Source organism: Chionomys nivalis, chromosome X, assembly GCF_950005125.1.
Source record: "Chionomys nivalis chromosome X, mChiNiv1.1, whole genome shotgun sequence".
Taxonomy (NCBI): domain Eukaryota; kingdom Metazoa; phylum Chordata; class Mammalia; order Rodentia; family Cricetidae; genus Chionomys; species Chionomys nivalis.
The window spans coordinates 33,674,227-33,692,642 of NC_080112.1; the positions used below are offsets into that span (position 1 = coordinate 33,674,227).

Here is an 18,416-nt window from a genome sequence, read left to right on the forward strand (position 1 = left end):
ATCTTTCAAAACTGAGTGAATAATAGAATAAAATATAAGGCCACAACTTAACTACAATGACAGGCTAGAAGCAGTAGTCCATGCCTGCAATCCCAGATTAAAGCAAGAGGATTATGAATTTGGAGGTCAGACTGCACAACCCTACAAAATCCTGTTTAAAGCTAATAGCAAGAGTGGCTACAATGGAGCATAGACAACAAGTTGATAGGAACACACACAACGTTTAGGCACTTTAAAGTTATGATAAATATTGAATTTAATCATTTTATTCTTTTTTAACTTGTTTTTCCTCCAGAGCTCCATAAAAAAACTTTAGTCCAGCCTGGATACATAGATAAGATGTCCACAGGACTCTAGATAAAAGGCCTGAAACTAAGCAGGGAAAAATACATGGTCCCCAAAATAGAAGCAGCATAGCTACCCTGACCTTAGATGGACCTACATCCTACCTATTCCAAAGGCTCAATGCCATTCAGTATCACAGTGGCACTCTTCAACAGCCCAAAACATTGACTTCACATAGGTCTCTCTTAAATATATGCTTTTATCAAGTCCCTTCTGATGAAGAACAATATATGTAAAACGATCCTTCCTCTAACCTCTAGCTGTGTGTTTATACTATGCAATAGAAACACAAATGTATACCTATCGACTCCTAGGTTTATCTCATCTGACACAGAGTACCAGCAGTCTCAATGGAATGAGCAGCTTTCATATTAAGTTCCTGGATTAGGAATGGAGTGTGGTGGCTCAATATTGTGTTAGTGTGGTTTGTTGTCACTATAATAAAATACCTGAGGGTATTTTACGAATAAAAAGAATTTGGTTTATCATATGGTTTTGAATAGTCAGGAATATTGTGCTAACATTTTCTCATTTCTGCTGAGCCACCTGCCACCACCCCTGAAATGACAATGTCATATGACAGATGGAGTCATGGCAAGAGTGCATGGAAGAAGGTAAAACCACAGGGAGAGAAAGGAAGGCAAAGAGAGTAGGAAAGGAGCCAGTTTTGGTCCAATATTATAACTATCAGTGTGTGTGTGTGTGTGTATGCACGTGCACGCACCCACCCACACACAAGACCACAATGGCAGGTCTGTGGAGGTCAATTTGCAGGAGCAGATTTACTCCTACCTTGTTTGTTGTGGAGAGGGAACTCACACGGTTAGGCTTGGCATTACTTGCTGAGCAAACTCTCTGGCCCCAGTGTTGCTCTTTTAGAGCAACCAGTATTCAAAGAGAACTAAGCAGGTTCCCATGAGAACTACTGTAATTGCTTCAAAAAGAAGCTTTCCCATAGCTTAATGATAAGTTTCGTACTAGGCATAATCCCTTAAAGGTTCCACCATCTCTTGACATCACACAACTGGAGACTAAGTCTCTAATACATGAAGCCTTAGGGGACAAAGGCCCTGAGCTCAGTAATATCCTGGTTGAATCCCCATTCTAACACTTACCTAAGCTTGGATATCTGAACTAGATCACATAAATGTTTTGTGCCTCAACACCCTCATTGGAAAGGATGGTTGATAATAACCATCAGACCTTTAAATATTAGTGATGTAAGGCATATGTAATGCTTACAATGTGCATTACAAATAGTAAAACCTCAAAATACATCAGTTATCGTGTGTATTAAATTCAATTTTGAACTGAATCTTTACCAACTGTTAAGTACACATTTCTTTTTACCCAGTTGCCTATATTACAGGTGGCTAGGAATTGTGCTTTTTTCTAGTTTGCACACGGCAAGGTGTCCTGAACATCTTCCCTTAACATTTGGCAACTTCAAAAAGGAGGAAGCAGTGAATGTCAGCAGTACACACATCTATATCTCTGTGCAGCAGTTTCACCCAGGACTGTGCAAGCAACATGCATGCTGTGGGAGAAAGTGACAAGAGCCCCACCTTCTCTAAAACTCGCTGCTTATTGGCCTTCTCCCAAGCCATATTTAAGACAATCAGCATGGATAGCACTTTGGGCCTGTTATGTTTTCTCCTGAGTTGGTCACAGTCAGGAACAAACTATCACACACATTAAGAAATTGGCCCTATGTGAAAGCTATTTATGCTCACAATAAAGGTTTTCTCTTCAATTTCTTGAGTCCTTCAAGGTTTGGGGAACCAGTCAATACCTTCATTTACAGCTGTCTTTCTGGTTACTTCACTTTCATTAAGTTTCAACTTACTTACATGCACCAAAGTCATAGGGACATGCCATAATCTATACATACAGGTGCGTATTCTCAAAGCGAATGGATGCTAATCTGCCCTTAGGAAGCAACAGGAATACAAGGAATTTCATTTTGATTTACTTCCGAGATCATTGTGATGCCAGATGTTTGCAGCTGCAGCATAAGTAAAGTTAATTTGTGATGTAATATAAGACCTATGTTGTAAAAACTAAGATTTATAGTGATGCTTTAATTTTTAAAGACGGATTAAGAATGCTTTCAAAAAATACATGGGCCGGGCAGTCGCAGTGCAGGCCTTTAGTCCCATCACTTGGGAGGCAGAGGCAGGCGGATCTCTGTGAGTTCGAGGCCAGCCTGGTCTACAAGAGCTAGTTCCGGGACAGGCCCCAAAGCTACAGAGAAACCATGTCTTGAAAAAAATAAAAAAAAGTGGATTACACTAAACCCTTAAGGCATCAGTTTTTCTAAGTCGGTAGCCACTAGACACATGATGAGCATGTGCTGTGTGATTAATTCAAATAGTACATATTATAAACTGACTAAACACTGGTTTTACAAAGGTTGTTACAAAATAGAAGGCAAAATGTAGCATTAATAATGATTTATAGTGATTACATTAAAAGGTTGAGATTATAAATAGATATATTTTAGATATATTGGATGCAATATGATGTATTATTATGTTAATACCTAGTGTAATAACAATCAGTGAAAAAGAGACCATGAGTTTGATGGAGAGTAGGGATGACTTATGGGAGGGTTTGAAGGAAGTAAAGGGAAGGGAGAAATGTTGTAACTGTATATCAAAAATTAAAAAAAAAAACATAAAAATTGTATGTGTACTGGTGTTTTGCCTTAATTTATTTCTTTCTACCACACTCTTGCCTGGTGTTGACAGACAATAGAAGAATGATTCAGATCCCATGGAAAGAGAGTTACAGATAGCTGTGAGCCACCATGTAGGGGCTGAAAATCGAACCTGGGTCCTCTGGAAGAGCAACCAGTGCTCTTAACCACTAAACCACTTCTCCAGCCCCATGTAAGATGTATTATTAAAATCTATTTGATATTGTTATATTTGATCTGTTATTGTGACTTCTAAGAAACTTATTTAGATTGGACAAGACAGTTTTGAGCTATTTGAAAGAAGATTTCAAATTATATATATATATATATATATATATATATATATATATATATATATGACATAAAGAAAGTGAAATGAATGTGTTTCAGTACCCTGAACTCAGTTCCATAAGAATAAGAATATTGACAACGACTGGCCCTGGTAACCTCAGGAAAGGTTTGCAACTTAGCTAATCATAACCAAATTCTATTCTAATCTAAAGAAATTAGAGCAAAATGGAAAGAAATTTAGAAGTTAAGCACAACCAGAAAGGGGCATTTTGTTTATTTTCTATGATTACTTTAGCCTGGGCATGTGAGTTTGCCTGCAGCCAAATGCTGATCTAGCTCTTAGCTCAAGAAACAGAGGAAGGAAGACTAAATTTAAAGCGTCAGCTCCCAGTTCAGCGTCCAAGAAGCTTACAAAAATATTTTTAAGGCCTGTTTTACTTCCAAAAGGAATTTGAAAATCTTGGTTCTACCTGGTGTCTTATACTTGATGTCAAGAATGAGTAAAGTGTGTTTTCCAGGCTGGATAGATGACTCAGAAGTTAAGATAACACACTGCTCTCGCAGAGCAGTTTAGTTTTCAACACCTTAAATAGGCAGCTGACAACCACTGGTAACTCTGGAGGTTTTGATGCCCTCTTCTGGAGTCTATGGACATCTGCATTCACACGCATGTGCACACACATGCACACACATTTAGAAAATAAATATTTTAAAAGTGAATTTTCCAAAAAAAAAAAAAAAAACCCAAGTTGTCCTACATTTTAAAATGTTCATAAAATCTTCAGGGTATCACAGTAGCTTTGGTTGTGACAGTATTACTTAGTGTTTTCTCTCAAAATGCATTCTCTTTAAAACCTAGTAGTATTACATCTTTTCAGATGGAAAAATAATGGCACAAAAGTGCAAATAGCATATCAAGGTGACACAGAAGTTCATTTGTGGTAATTAATGATGGTGACAATGTCAAGGGGAGCAAACACATGAGAGAGAGAGAGAGAGAGAGAGAGAGAGAGAGAGAGAGAGAGAGAGAGAGAGAGAGAGAGAGAATCTGTAGTATAAGAGCCTTTGGGATTCTGTTTTTAAGCAGATGCTTTGGAATCTAGACTATAAGCACTAAGTCTGGTTAGAAGTAGGTTGGTTATTGTTAATGTCTATGTAACCCAGGAGGCTACTGCTTAGACAGTAGAGAGGCACAAAGCTCTGCTGGGAACAGCAGACCAATTTCTTTTCACAAGTCTTGAGCTCACTAATGCCTGTGTGTCTAATATATTTTTAAAAATAAACATGACAGGAGGTTTTGTTAAAAATGAGAGATACAAAAAGAAAGGAACATATCCTCTCATAAAACAAAATTTATGTTTGAAAAACACTGTACAATTCAGAGTATGGCACTGTAGGCCTCTTTACAAGTCTCCACAAAATAGAAATATGGGTAAGGGAATAGATAGATGATTGCTGTATCAAGATAGACAAATGGGTGATTGAGGGAGAGAAATGAAACATAAAATGAAGAAAGGAAGAAGGCAGGAAAGAAAGGACATAATTAACTTGAGAATTAAATTCTATTTAAAGTTACATTTAAGGTTACAACCTTAAATGACATACAAGCCTTTGAACTTAAAGGAAGAGACAAAAACTGAACTAAACCAAAGGAAGGGATGAGTCTAAATACATATTTTGTAATTGCCACAGAAGGATTAAGTAAAAAGATCATGAAATTCATGGAGAGACTTCAGTGTTTGTTTTTATGAAGTACAAGTTCAGCATTGGTGTACATGGGTATCCTCCCATGAAAGATTAAAGGCATTTTTCTCCTCACCTTCCTGCTTTTCTGACTGTTAACCACACAATTTTTAAACAATATTAAGGTTTTTAATGCCAGTTATGTTCTGGGTTACAATAGTCAATTATTGTCTTTCTTCATATTTAAGTTTATTGGATGTATTAACACCAATCTCACCACAGTTCAGCTTTTCCTGGAGCCAATTCTGAATTATAAATTGGTAATATTTTGTTTTTTCCCTTATTTTATTTTTTTTAAAAAGCAAGCAAGCAATGTTTTTTTCATTAAGCACACCAATTCCAGTTTTCATTCTCTCCTCTCTTCCCATTCCATTCACTTATCACCTCACCCCCAACCAATCCTCAGAGAGGGTAAGGCGTATCGCTTTGGGGAAGGTTCAAGGCCCTCCCTACTATATCTAGGCTGAGCAAGGGATCCATCCAAAGAGGATGGGTTCCCAAAAAGCCAGTACATACAGTAGGGACAAATCCTGGTCCCACTGCCAGTGGCCCCTCAGTCTGCCCCAGTTATACAACTGTCACCCACATTTAGAGGGTCTAATTTGGTTCTATGCTTGTTCCTTCCCTGTCTGGCTGCAGTTGATGAGCTCCCATTAGCTCAGATAAACTGTTTCTGTGGTTGAACCCATCATGGTCTTGACCTCTTTGCTTATATTCTCCCTCTTCTCACTCTTGAACTGGATTTTGGGAGCTCAGCCCAGTGCTCCACTGCAGGTCTCTGCCTCTGTTTCCATCAGTTGCAGGATGAAGGTTCTATGGTGACATTTAATACATTCATCAATCTGACTACAGGGCAAGACCAGTTCAGGTGCCCTCTCCTCCATTGCTTAGGGTCTTAATTGGTGTCATTCTTGTGGATTCCTGGGAATTTCTCTAGTGCCAGGTTTCTTGGTAGCTCCATAATGGCTCCCTCAATCAAAATATCTCTTTCCTTCCTCCATCTCGATTATCCTGTTCCTTCAAGTTCTCTGGCCCCTTTCCCTTCTCCCCTCCTCTTTCCCTTTCGTCCTTCCTTCTTTGCCCATCACAATTGGTGATATTTTGAAATAGAGCACTGCCAATCGGTACTGTCACTTTTCAGACCTCCTTTAGACAACCATAAGGTTGAGATTTCATGGCTACAGCTTCTCTGTATCTCAAGGCAGACATCCTAGTCGCCCGAATCTTATCTTTCCACCCCTCTTCCATGATGTTTCTTGAGCTGTACGTAGAAGAACTGTGCTGTAGATATGTCAACTGGGCCCAGGCTCCCCCCAGCTAGCTAATCTCTGCATTTTGACCAGTTTGAGGTTTCTGCAGTGGTCTTCACCTGTTGCAAAAAGTAACTTCTTTGATGAGCTAAACGCATTTGTGGGCATAAGAATTAGTGCTTAGAATGCACTTAGAAATTATAGTGGTTTAGAAACATGGCGGTAGTAGGACCTCTGCTAAGTCCATGGGGTCAGCAGCCAAGAATAATGACTACGTTTACAGTATTAGTCATTCTTTCCCTATAGACAAGGCCTTAAATTCAATTAGACAGCTGTTGCTTACCTTCAGAATGTAAGTGTCAATATTGTACTTTTTGGGCTATTTTGCCATTCTGGTCATTGTTGTGGTTCATAGACATTGCAGCTAGATAGGACTATTAATTGCTTTTCTCCTTTGGCATCTTGCATAACAGCGTAATTTTCATTTGTTAGATGCAATTATCATTTGGATACTTTATTTCTCAGTATTTTCTACTCCAATACCAAGAGACAATTGAGGGAGTTCACTGAAATGGAATTATTGCAGAGGGAGACCTTGCTGTTTTTATGTGATTTTCATGGACCAGGTTTTCTTTCCTTTTTCTTTTTTAAAAAGTTTCTCGAGATAGGGTTTCTGTGTGTAGCCCTGGCTGTCATGAAACTCACTCTGTAGACCAGGCTGGCCTCAAACTCACCGGTATCCACCTGCTTCTGCCTCCCGAGTGCTGGGATTAAAGGCAGGAGTACCACCACCTGGTGCACCGGTTAGTGGATTTCAGAGTTGTCAACAAGACTAAGGAGTGGTGCCAAGTGTTCCCTCTTCCCAGTTTGTTTAGGCAACAGCAGTTCTAACAGTAACAAATAGATAATCCAATACTGAGATGTCTCTTCAGTCACATGCTTCTACAGAACTGAGACTGACCATAACAACACAAAAAGGACTTAGACAATAAACTTCGCTTCTGGCCACAGGCAAGCAGGTCAAGACCGAAATGCCTTTTTTGCCGAGTTTCTTTCTATAATGGAAGGCTAGAAATAAGTATCACTATGAAGCTTTCAGTGTTAAGTCACATTACACCTTTGCATTAACCAATCACTTGTTAGATGAGCCTTAAGTCCTAAGGTGGTTCCATGTGTACTTAAATTTAGTTTCAATTCTCATATATATATATATATATATATATATATATATATATATATATATATAAGCTTCTCAAACAGAAATTTCCTTTACTGATAGCTTCAGAATTGTCTCCAAAATCTTCAAAGTAGGAATTCAGAAGAACAATAACCAAAGAACAAAACAATCACCTATTTATGCACTTGAAAACACATACACAATGATAGAGGAGGGGGCAAAAACCCAAAATACAGCAGTTTTTATAAAAAGTGTTCTATTATATTTTTTCTTTTAAAAGGGAAATGATCATATCCAAGCCATCTAGATAGCTATCTTCTAAATGATACCATAAGAAAGTAACACCAGAATATAATTGGATTCCTAAAAATAATTGCTAAAAACTAATGGCTGCATCACTAACTTTATTAATTTTTGTTAGCATATATTAATTGTACAAATAATGGGTTTCATTATGGCATACTGTATGTAAAAACATGTTGTAAATTATATAAATTTGAGCCAAAGTGATCAATTTTCTCACTGATAATTAGATATCTTAACTTTGGTATTTTTTCTTTCATCACAAAGCTTTCTTTGGCAAATCACATTTTGACAACATAAAACTGATCTATGGTAACACTAAAAGAATGCCGATCCTTAGCTACACACAGTTTAGAGGGAATGGATCTAGATGTTATATATATAGGCTTGTTCATTACACCAGGGGTTATGGGTCCCTGTTATGGAGGCAGCAAGAACATAAACAATCTGACATTAAGACTCATGCAAGAAATTAAAAACAAACAAAGAAAACATTTCTGTGACAAGATAACTAGGAGGATCTGATGACACAGCAAACAACATACTACTGTATCCACCTTAGGGTTCCAGTTAAGAAATGCATTAAAGTCCACAGAAAAAAATCAGGGAAAAATATTATATATTTCCATAAACTTCAGTTTGTGCTCAGAGGCAATAATTATTAAAGTAGGAAACAGAGGCCAATACTCAAACTGCCAAAGTTGCCTTTCCTAAGAGAAGAGATGGGGTTCTGAACCACTGGTTGGCATGTAGGAGGAGATCAAGTGCTGGTAAGAATCTCAGAAATAGACAAGCCAATCAAAAATTTTTATGGGTTAAAAATATGAAAAGTGTCACCTGGCCAAGGACAAGAATGATGCAAAATAGGGAAGAAGTTTTAGTTTGGGACCAATGACTTCGTTATTTTCTTAGCATGAAGTCCTTCACTGGACATAGCCACTGAGAGCCCAGTGTGCCACATCATCCACATTGCAGACTTCCAGTGTCATTGTTGGCTTACAAGTTTTGCTTACACTAGTGAGAATTAATTAGAGATAAAGTTGTTATACCAAGCATATATTTATGCATATGCATGTGACTTTATAAAATTCACAGATATTTCCCATTTCCTCCAGCAGAGGTCAGACAGTAGCAGTCCTGGACTGAAAATCGAGGAAGCCATGGAATATTTGAGAGAGATTTTATTTTCAAGAAAAGATAATGGAGGATTTATTTGTAAAATGTTTTGCTCTACTCATGTTGTCCAACTATTTCCTACAGCAGGCATGCCTTACTTGTGCAATAACAAAAAACAGCAACAATCACTTTAAATTTTATAAAGAGTACATTGGCATATATATTCACCCTGTATTAAGTCACGGACACTGCTTCATTATTTATATTTTCTTAACTGAACACAGGTTAAAAAAAAAAACACAGGTTAATAGAATTGTTTAAGAAGGAAGCACATTTGGCATCCACTGTAAAATAAAATGATTTAAGGGCTACATCATGTCCATTGTTGATAACTGGAAGCACTCTTTCTTAACAAGAAAGAATCTTACATCTGTTAAGATTGCCAGAATGAAACAAAGCCTCCTAGACACAGCTCTGAGGCAGGAGCACCTGGAAAGTGCAAAGAGAACAGCCAGTGTGCGCTGTGATCGTCTCCTTTGTCTGCAGAAAACTAGCAGATCTTGGTGCTGCAGTGACTCAGTTTCTGCAAGTCATGTAGACAGAATAAGGAAGACATTTTTTTAAATGGTCAATTTGACAACACATTTAAAAATCAAAGAAGCTAACACAGGACGTTTACTGAGGACAGCCTTGGTAAGCAAGTCACACTATCACCATGCCACCTTTCCGTGACTCATATTGAAAAAAAGAAAAGGCTTAGAAAACAAGGTCTTTTGAAGGGTAATCATTTTATACTCCATTATGCCAAATCAAATAGCTGCTTCATATCTATATTACTAAATGATTTATAATGTCTGGTCTGCTACTTATGCTTCTTAATCATATCACACAAATGTAAGGCCATTAAATTGTTATACAAATCAAAACTGTTAGTAGTTTCTTTATTTTGTTGTTTTGATTTAACTTTGGATGGTCATGGGGACGAAAGCTAGGGCCTTCTCATACAAGCTTAGCTAGTGCTCTTGCACCTAGGGCTTCATAAATGCTTAGCATGTTCCCACAAACCTAGACTCTCATACACGTTAAGCATATGCTTACAAACATACTATCATACATGCTTAGCATATGCTCTACTTCAAGCTACTCTCTTAGCTCCTCTTTCTTCCATTTTTTTTTCTGAGGGAGTGATCTTTTCCTGTGGCAATAAGTTTCTATGACTTCCTTCCACCTCTGGGAGCAACTGAAGAAAAGAGAAATGAAATTTAAAAAAACTCTACCAGAGCAGTTGGAGTGGATCACAGTTTTAATCTCAACACTCTAGAGGTAGAAATAGACAGGCTTTGAGACCAGGTCAAGGCTTGGCTACATAATTAAACCATCTTAAATAAAAAGACTATAAATAAAACCTTCTAGTTGTTCTTCGGTGGTGGGACTCCACAGCGATGCCTAGAATAGATGGCTCTTTTTGCTTAGCCTAAATTATCAATGGCTTTGGGAATAAACTGAGGATTATGGGAAAATGGGGGAATAGGAAGGTGTGAGACAGAAAGAGTCCTGAAGGGAGAACCGGAATCCACAAAAAGGTGTGGTCAGTGAGAAATCCTCAGAGACTCTTTTGTCTGCTAGAGTTTCTGTTTTTCAAAAGTGGTCCATTCCTCAAACCCTCAGCAATGTGTGCTACACAGATTCTCTGATGAACTCAAGGAAATTAATAGATGAGGTAAATGTTGACCCTGACTGGCACAGAAAATAAGAAGAAGAGACCTGTAGGCCATGAGAGGTGAATAAGTATAGTTTTGGAGGAGGAGACAACGAGTTACAAACAATCCTAGGAAAGAAAGAGAAACACCACAACATATTCAGGTAAATCTTGGGAGGGGAGTCAATGGAGAGTCCATGACATAGGTAGACTTTGATTAACAAGCCACTTTTACATCAATTTCCAGAGAAGAATAACTTTAACTGACATGTAGGATACAATGGCAAACATATCAAAATATTTGAGGAGTCATATTACAAACAATATTTGTAATAGAAAGTCTAGGGAAACATTTGAAAATTATAAACAGATTTTTACATAACATGCTAGTGCCACAGGTATTTAAATAGAGATACTTAATAAGCAAATCATAAATATTTTTCTATTGAATTTGTAATATAGTTTACTAAATGGAAGTATGCTTTTGTCAACAGCTTTCCTAACTAGATTTAGAATTGCCACCCAATTTATCTTTGATCATAATGAATGTATTCTGAGGAGGGGCTGAAAACCTTCCATGTCTGTCTTAGACTTACCTTTACATGGTGGATCAGACGCTCAACTTCATTCACTTTATAGGTCTCCAATCCGAGCTCCTTGGCCAATCGTAGGATACGATTCTGGGTTGGTCCAACATAAGATCCTCCAAGGTCCACATATTTAACATATTTATTCTATTGTTTCATGAGAAAAAAAACCAAAGATGACTGTTTGAAATAACATTTCTAAAATAAACATTTCTGAAACAAGCAATTAACATGGAACAAGTTATAGATCCGTTTGAGCTGCATCTGTGGAAAACTGAGTTGTGTTCTCAACTCTTCTTTGCCTTATTCACATGACTTAATTATTAAATCAATCTTTAATTTAAAAGAAAATTGACCACTGAAAAGGCAAGGCATGTCAGAACCCATCAATCACAATACAGCCCAATATCTCCCATTACACCTCAGTCAAACTGGAAACTTATGAGTCAGTGACATCAGTAGTGGCATGACTTGTCTGTGTTAATTTAATCGTTTGCTGTCTAGTCCCTGCTCCCCCAAAGGAGTCATTTGTCACCATAAAAAGAATATTATTCTCTATGGACAAATAAAACATACTATAGATACACACAATGGAACACTATCCACATTTTACAAAGAGAAAAATTCTGTCATTTAGCACAACATACATGCATCTGCTGAACATTATCCTAAGTGAAATAAATCAGAGAAAGGGAAGTATCATATAATCTTACTTATATGTGGAATCTAAAAAGAGTTCAACTCATAAAAGTAAAGAATACTATGGTGTGTACTAGAGGTTTCATGGGTGTGAATGTTAGGGACAGAGGGAATGAGGAGTGACTGGCCAAAGCATACAAGCTTCAGCTAGATAGGAGGAGTAAGTTTTGAGCTGTAATGCATAGTAAGGTGGCCCTTATTGATAATAATGCATTGTATATTTCAAAAAACCTAAGAGTAGATTTTGAGTATGTTGCCACAAAAATGTCAAGTGTGTGAGATAATGGTTAATGAGCTTGATTTAATCACCCACATTGTGTGTGTGTATATATATATCACGTTGTACTCCATAAATGTAGCATAAATATGATTTGATGTTTAAAAACAAAATAAATTAAAATAGATAAATGAATAAGGACTCCCCATGCATCCCTGAATTTAGTTTGTATAAACAGAGAGAAGGAAGAAAGAGTTGAAAGAGAGATAAATTCAGAGAAGTTTGGGCAACTCATGTGCTTAGCATGTGCAAGTTCTTGGATGGAACATTCTTAGCACTCATGATGATGATGATGGTAAAGAAAAAGAGAGGCATAAGGAAAATTCTGGAGTCATGTTACCCCCTCTTAGAAAGTCAGTAACAAAGACTTTCAGGGAATACAAAAGTCTAAAATCACAATTCAGTGGTGGGCAGTGGTGGTACAAGCCTTTAATTCCAGCACTTGGGAGACAAGGGCAGGCAGATCTCAGTGAATTAGAGGCCAGCCTAGTCTACAAAGCGAGTTTCAGGACAGCCTGGACTATTACACAGAGAAACCCTGTCTCAAAAACCAAAAAGAAGGAAAGGAAAAGAAAAACCACAACTCATGCTTCAGACCATGTTTCTCATTCCGATCCTTAGTGTCTTACCCTAATTGTGTAAGTCCTGCCTCCCACACGATCCCGTGCTTCCAGAACCACCACACTGAGGCCAGAGTCATGCAGAAGTTTGGCTGCTGCCATACCTGGGGAAATGTATAAGAAAACATTATGAAGAAATCTGCTACAAGAATGCAGACACATGCCACATACTACTGGCCAACAAGACCAGTCACAATCACACAAGCTTACTACACAACTTAAGGCATAGATGGAATTCTCTGTAGTGGCCTCCAGTCTCCATCTATGAAACTACATGATACTTTTAGAAAGAATAAAATACACTTGGTTAGCAGTGACTATCTGAATAAACATTCCATGACACTATGCCAATAATATCCCTATTTTAACAACTAAATTATAAGTCAGACAACCTAATGCAGGAGCACAATCAAGAACATTCATATGCTGGAACCAAAAAGGTCCAATGCTAGCCACATACTTCATTTTCAGTTTGAGTCTGAGAAGCAACAATGTGGGAGAGAACAAGCCTTCAGCAGTCATGAGTGGGCCTAGGCTTTACTGGGAAATGGACTTTTGAAAGTTCACAAAATATTTCAAAGCTAAGGTCATAAAAACTGACCCTATATACATCTTAATTTCAGATATGCCTGATCACTGCTTAGATATACCTGCTCAGATATGCTTGATCATGTCTGATCAAGGATGAAATAGCTCCATCCTGGTACTTTAATTGTTCATTTAGTCAAAATTATTTATTGAGTGCCTGTGTATAGTCCTTTGTCTAATGCATCCCAGACATAGCTTGGAAATCCCTGCACTCATTTTTGTGTACGAGGTGACTTTTGAAAGGAACGTTTTTCTCTCTTATTGAAAACAGATTTTTTTTCTCACATAATATATGCGAATACGTTTTCACCTCACTCTACTCCTCCCAGCTCCTCTCCAGTCACCCTCCTGCCTGAATCCACTCCTATTCTGTCTCTCAGTAGAAAACAAACAAGGTCCCATGTCTTTAAAACCACTCAGGCTAGAGCTGTGATTCAAAAGTCGTTTCTCTCCATAGCACTGCCAAATATAAAAATATGAAATAAAAGCACTCCCAGAATACAGCAAGAGCTGACCCCAAGAACAGATGCTCTTACAGTACATTGAATTTACTTCTTGCTTCACAGGACCAAACAAAATCAAAGAAATGCCAAAATGCTACTATACCTCATAGATACATGAAACAGTTCCTCTTTCATAAACAATGACTACATGATGTTAGGCCCCACTACCACAGCACACCTAATGCTCGCTACCAGTAAACTATGGTCATGTTTCCTTGTATCAATTCATGCTGGGAGTGTGGTTTAGTATTGACGTACTTTCCTAGCTCATGTGAAACGCTAGGTTCCATCTCCAGTTGCATTAAAAAGAAAAAAAGAAAGACTTATAGTACATTGTTTTAATAAATGCATTCCAACAAGCTAGTGGGCTAAAGTTCTTTGATAGTCTTTTTGTTGTTGTTGTTGTATTTTTTTTTCGAGACAGGGTTTCTCTGTGTAACAGTCCTTGCTGTCCTGGAACTAGCTCTTGTAGACCAGGCTGGCCTTGAACTCACTGAGATCTGCCTGCCTCTGCCTCCCGAATGCTGGGACTAAAGGTGTACACCACCACCCGGCTTGCTAGCCTCTTTTTCTGCCTGGGCCTACATTGAAAGTAAGTGAAAAAGCAGTTCCTTTCCAGCATCTGTTTCTGACTCAAGGTCAGTCTTATCTCTGGTGACATCTCTCAATGTGCACTGCAGTCTCATCTCTGGTGACGTCTCTCAATGTGTACTACAGTGAGAATCCCCACTTCTAAGAATCTTTTTCACTTTATCAAGACCAACGTGTTTTGAAGACACACTTGACTGTTGTGGGCTGGTAAGAATCCATTGGACATAATCTGAGTCTGAGTGCAAAAGCATAATGAGCCAAAGGGTGATTTTCACAGAGAAAACCCATTTTCCAGAGAGATTGGATCAACATTTCATTGTTTGACGTAATGTCTCTTTCCATCCCTTTCCCCAGAGGCAGGCTCAATACTTCCGGTTGGTGGCAGAGCAAGCTCCCAGAGTCCACATTGCAAGCAGTCACACTTGTAGCACAGAAGCATCTCAGGACTCAGTTTTAAGAATGCAGGGCTTGAAGTTTTAATTCCAGTTTCTCAATTTTATCCCCATAACAGGAAACAACTATAACCATTTTTTTTACTAAAATTCAAAATTGCAGACACTCCGAGGACCTTTTTCTTATCAATCATCACTCCAAGATATCAAACACGCAGCCATAGTAACAGCAGTTACCAGCAAGTTCATGTAGAGCTCAGCAGCATGCTGAGGCTTAAACAAAAGAACCAGGAAGGAAATACAGCCTGACTCCCAGACACTCGCATATGCGATTCCACAAAGGGTACTCCTGTCTTTTAATGAATACAGCTGCTCAATAATATCTGACGAGAAGCATAGACAGTTATTAAAACAAACCATGAAATCAAGCTCTCTCTACCTTTTTTACATTATAATTATGCACAAAAACGACAAAAACATTATTAAGCAATATGTAAGTATGTTTTTTTGAAATCCCTTTTTAAAAATTTATGTTCAGGATGCTTGAGGGAACATTTGAAACATCTGTTAGGCATCAGCTGACAAAAAGGGAAAATTAAAAATGCAAAAATTGATTTAACTGGAACAAATTAGGATGGCTTAGGGCATCATTGAATTTAGCAGTCAGAGTCCAGTCAGGATGTGATTAAGATGGTGAAAAAGGGGTACCTGTCAAGGGATGCCACAGTGATGACAGATAAAGAGACAGGGAATTGACTACTTAAACAATAGGCAAATGCTAACTCTCCAGAGCTTCCTGGCTCAAAATGTATTATTCTCCTGGGTTTCATTCTGTTTTGGGTTTGGAAGCTTTAAAACATTTGTCACTGAAGCAAAATATGAGAAATCATACATTCTTTGAGGAGGCCGGAAATGTCTATGTTCAATAATTCCTGTTTTAAAACCTTCGTAAATTATGAGCAATTTTGACCCCCAAAACACTGACAAGATAGCTGTCCCTGACAAAACATGAAGGAGTTTCTGAATATAATATAATAATATTTTTAAGGGATTCATACTATCAGCTACCACCTAAAATACGGAGCACTTACTTTTGTGTTCAATGCTTTCTACAAAGCCTACTTTGTCTTCAACACAAGGGGGAGAACTATTTTTATCCTCAATTTCAACAACCAGATAGGTTACATAATTAGTAAATTTTAGAACCAGAGTTGAACTCAAACCTCACCTCTTAGCCACCACTCTTGGTCCAAAAAAAGGAAGATTAAAAATATAATAACATGATATAGCAATCCTTAGAAATTATCTGAAAGCATTCTGCTCTCTGTCTAAATATTAGGAATCAGCACACAATCAGTTTTCCTTTTGAACAGATGTTTGGCTTCTGAAACGGATTCCAAAGCAAGCTTATCATCACTGTGCACTCCTACAGGGTTCATGAAATTTGACTTTAATGTGCAGGGTCAATTAATATTTCACAAAATAGTTATTTGGTTCTTTCAGAAATAGTTCATATAGGCCCCTAAGACACAAATAATAGAAATACACATATAATGCTATGAAATTGCAGAAAGACTGCATTTTGCCAGGCCTGGTGGCAAGCCTGCAATCTTCAGTGATCTGAATACTGAGGCAGACAGTTCACAAGTTCAAGTCCAGCCTCACAGTGAGACCATGTCTGAAATTATTTTAAAGACCTACAAATCAGTGCCATGCCGCATCATTAGCATTTGTGTTTCCAGTTTGGAACTGTAGAAAATGGCTTGAGTTAGACTCTGGGGGAGACTGCAAAAGTGTGGGACTCGTGAAATCAGAGTCCACATCTACCTCGCTCTCTGTTTTGCCAATGTGTTTCATGTCCTTCAAATTAATCTGTGCTAGTTAACAAGCTTTTACACTTTAAAATAGGAAACTAATTGTCTTGGAAGGAATATAAAACATCTGCACTTTATTACTACATAAAGGCTTTTGTAGTCTAAAGTTACACACACACACACACACACAGAGAGAGAGAGAGAGAGAGAGAGAGAGAGAGAGAGAGAGAGAGAGAAACAATCTTGCTAACAAAATTGACAATAAAATTCACAGTACCTCTAAGTTCCTCTAACCTTGTAACCCTGACAAATGATACAGGCATTCTTTTAGGACTTATAAAAACAATAATATGTAAATAGCCCTCATCACCTCTGTCACTTCTGACAAAGCAGTGTGGTTTGTCTGGGGCAGTTCAAAGCAGTGTTTTTCTGTGTAGCCTTGGCTGTCCTAGAATTGACTCTGAAGACCAGGCTGGCCTCGAACTCTACCTCCTGAGAGTTGGGATTAAAGGCATGTGCCACCACCCCCTGGGCAAAGCAATGATTTTATGAGGAAATTCTAGAAACAACCAAGCAAATTTCTGATCAAAGAACTCCAGTTCTTTGATCTCTTCAAAGAATATGTTTCTTTAGTTATTTAACACAAATATACCCCAAAAAGGCCTGGAGTAAGAAGAAAAACATCCTGTGTTAGAAGTCCAGTTTCTTCGGGGAAAGAGGCATGAGTAGGAAGAAGGGAGATGATCAAAAGCCACTATGGTGCTCGCTTCGGCAGCACATATACTGAAATTGGAGCGATACAGAGAAGATTAGCATGGCCCCTGCGCGAGGGTGACACGCAAATTCGTGAAGTCTTCCATATTTTTTTTTTTTAAAAAATAAAAAGCCACTATGTAGGTGAGGCCACGGCTAAAACAGCTAACAGGTGCAGCAGTGCTGAGAGCCAACTTTGCTACTCCAGGGAGGTAGGCAAATGGAAAGCACACAGAGACCCAGGAGTGCTCAGTTAGCAAGTGGCACAGACAGTGTTCCAATCTCAGCATGCTGACTCTAAATGTGGATCCCATATGACATAGTGAAACATGAAGGGACTATTTAATAGTGAAGCACAGTGAACCGCGCCTTGGATATCTCCCATCATCTGAGCGCCGCTTATTCTTTGCCTTTGTGCAAATAACTAGAAAGTAAAGTATATGTTCCTGGCAGGTAAAGTTCTAAAAGGTCTTCTTTTATGAAGCGAATGACTTCCACAAAGGCGCAAATGGCTTGATTGACAGAGTGGAGACTGGATGGCATTCCCTTTTCCTGTGTCGCCAGGATACCGTACATGGAGCTCAGAAAGCTCATTTCCGGAATGATAAGATGGTAATTATCCATGTTTTCTCTTTTACTGTGCCAGGATACAGTTGGTGTTTAAATGTGTTTGTTGAATGGTTGTATTTAATATCCTTAAAAAAAGATGACTCCTAATAGAAATGATTTTTGATACAGAAATAAATGGGTATAGTAATATCTAAGCCTTTTCATGTTGTCTAAGAAACTAAAATATTTAGGTATGTTAAAACTGATTTCTTTTTGTCACATCAAGTATGGTAAGACACCCCTGGATTTTGCAAAAGAACAAGAAATGGCCAAATGATAATACCCAGCTCATATTTATATGGTACTGTAGTTTCCAACATGCCCACACAGTCAACCTTCAATAAGGTCATCATTGTTGTGT

At 38.1% G+C, this 18,416-nt stretch overlaps 1 protein-coding gene and 1 non-coding gene across 2 annotated transcripts in view; one reads left to right on the top strand and one right to left on the bottom strand.

Annotated features, from left to right (window-relative positions):
* Maob (monoamine oxidase B) overlaps positions 1-18,416 on the bottom strand; it is a 105,739-nt gene that overhangs the window by 48,180 nt on the left and 39,143 nt on the right. The window contains exons 2-3 of the mRNA XM_057759700.1: positions 12,815-12,909; positions 11,219-11,356 (exon numbers count right to left, since the gene is read on the bottom strand). Coding sequence (XP_057615683.1) covers positions 11,219-11,356; positions 12,815-12,909 — 233 coding nt within the window. The remainder of the gene's footprint in view (positions 1-11,218; positions 11,357-12,814; positions 12,910-18,416) is intronic.
* Positions 17,453-17,559, top strand: LOC130868776 (U6 spliceosomal RNA). Its single transcript, XR_009056578.1, has one exon. It is a non-coding gene; the product is annotated as a U6 spliceosomal RNA (small nuclear RNA).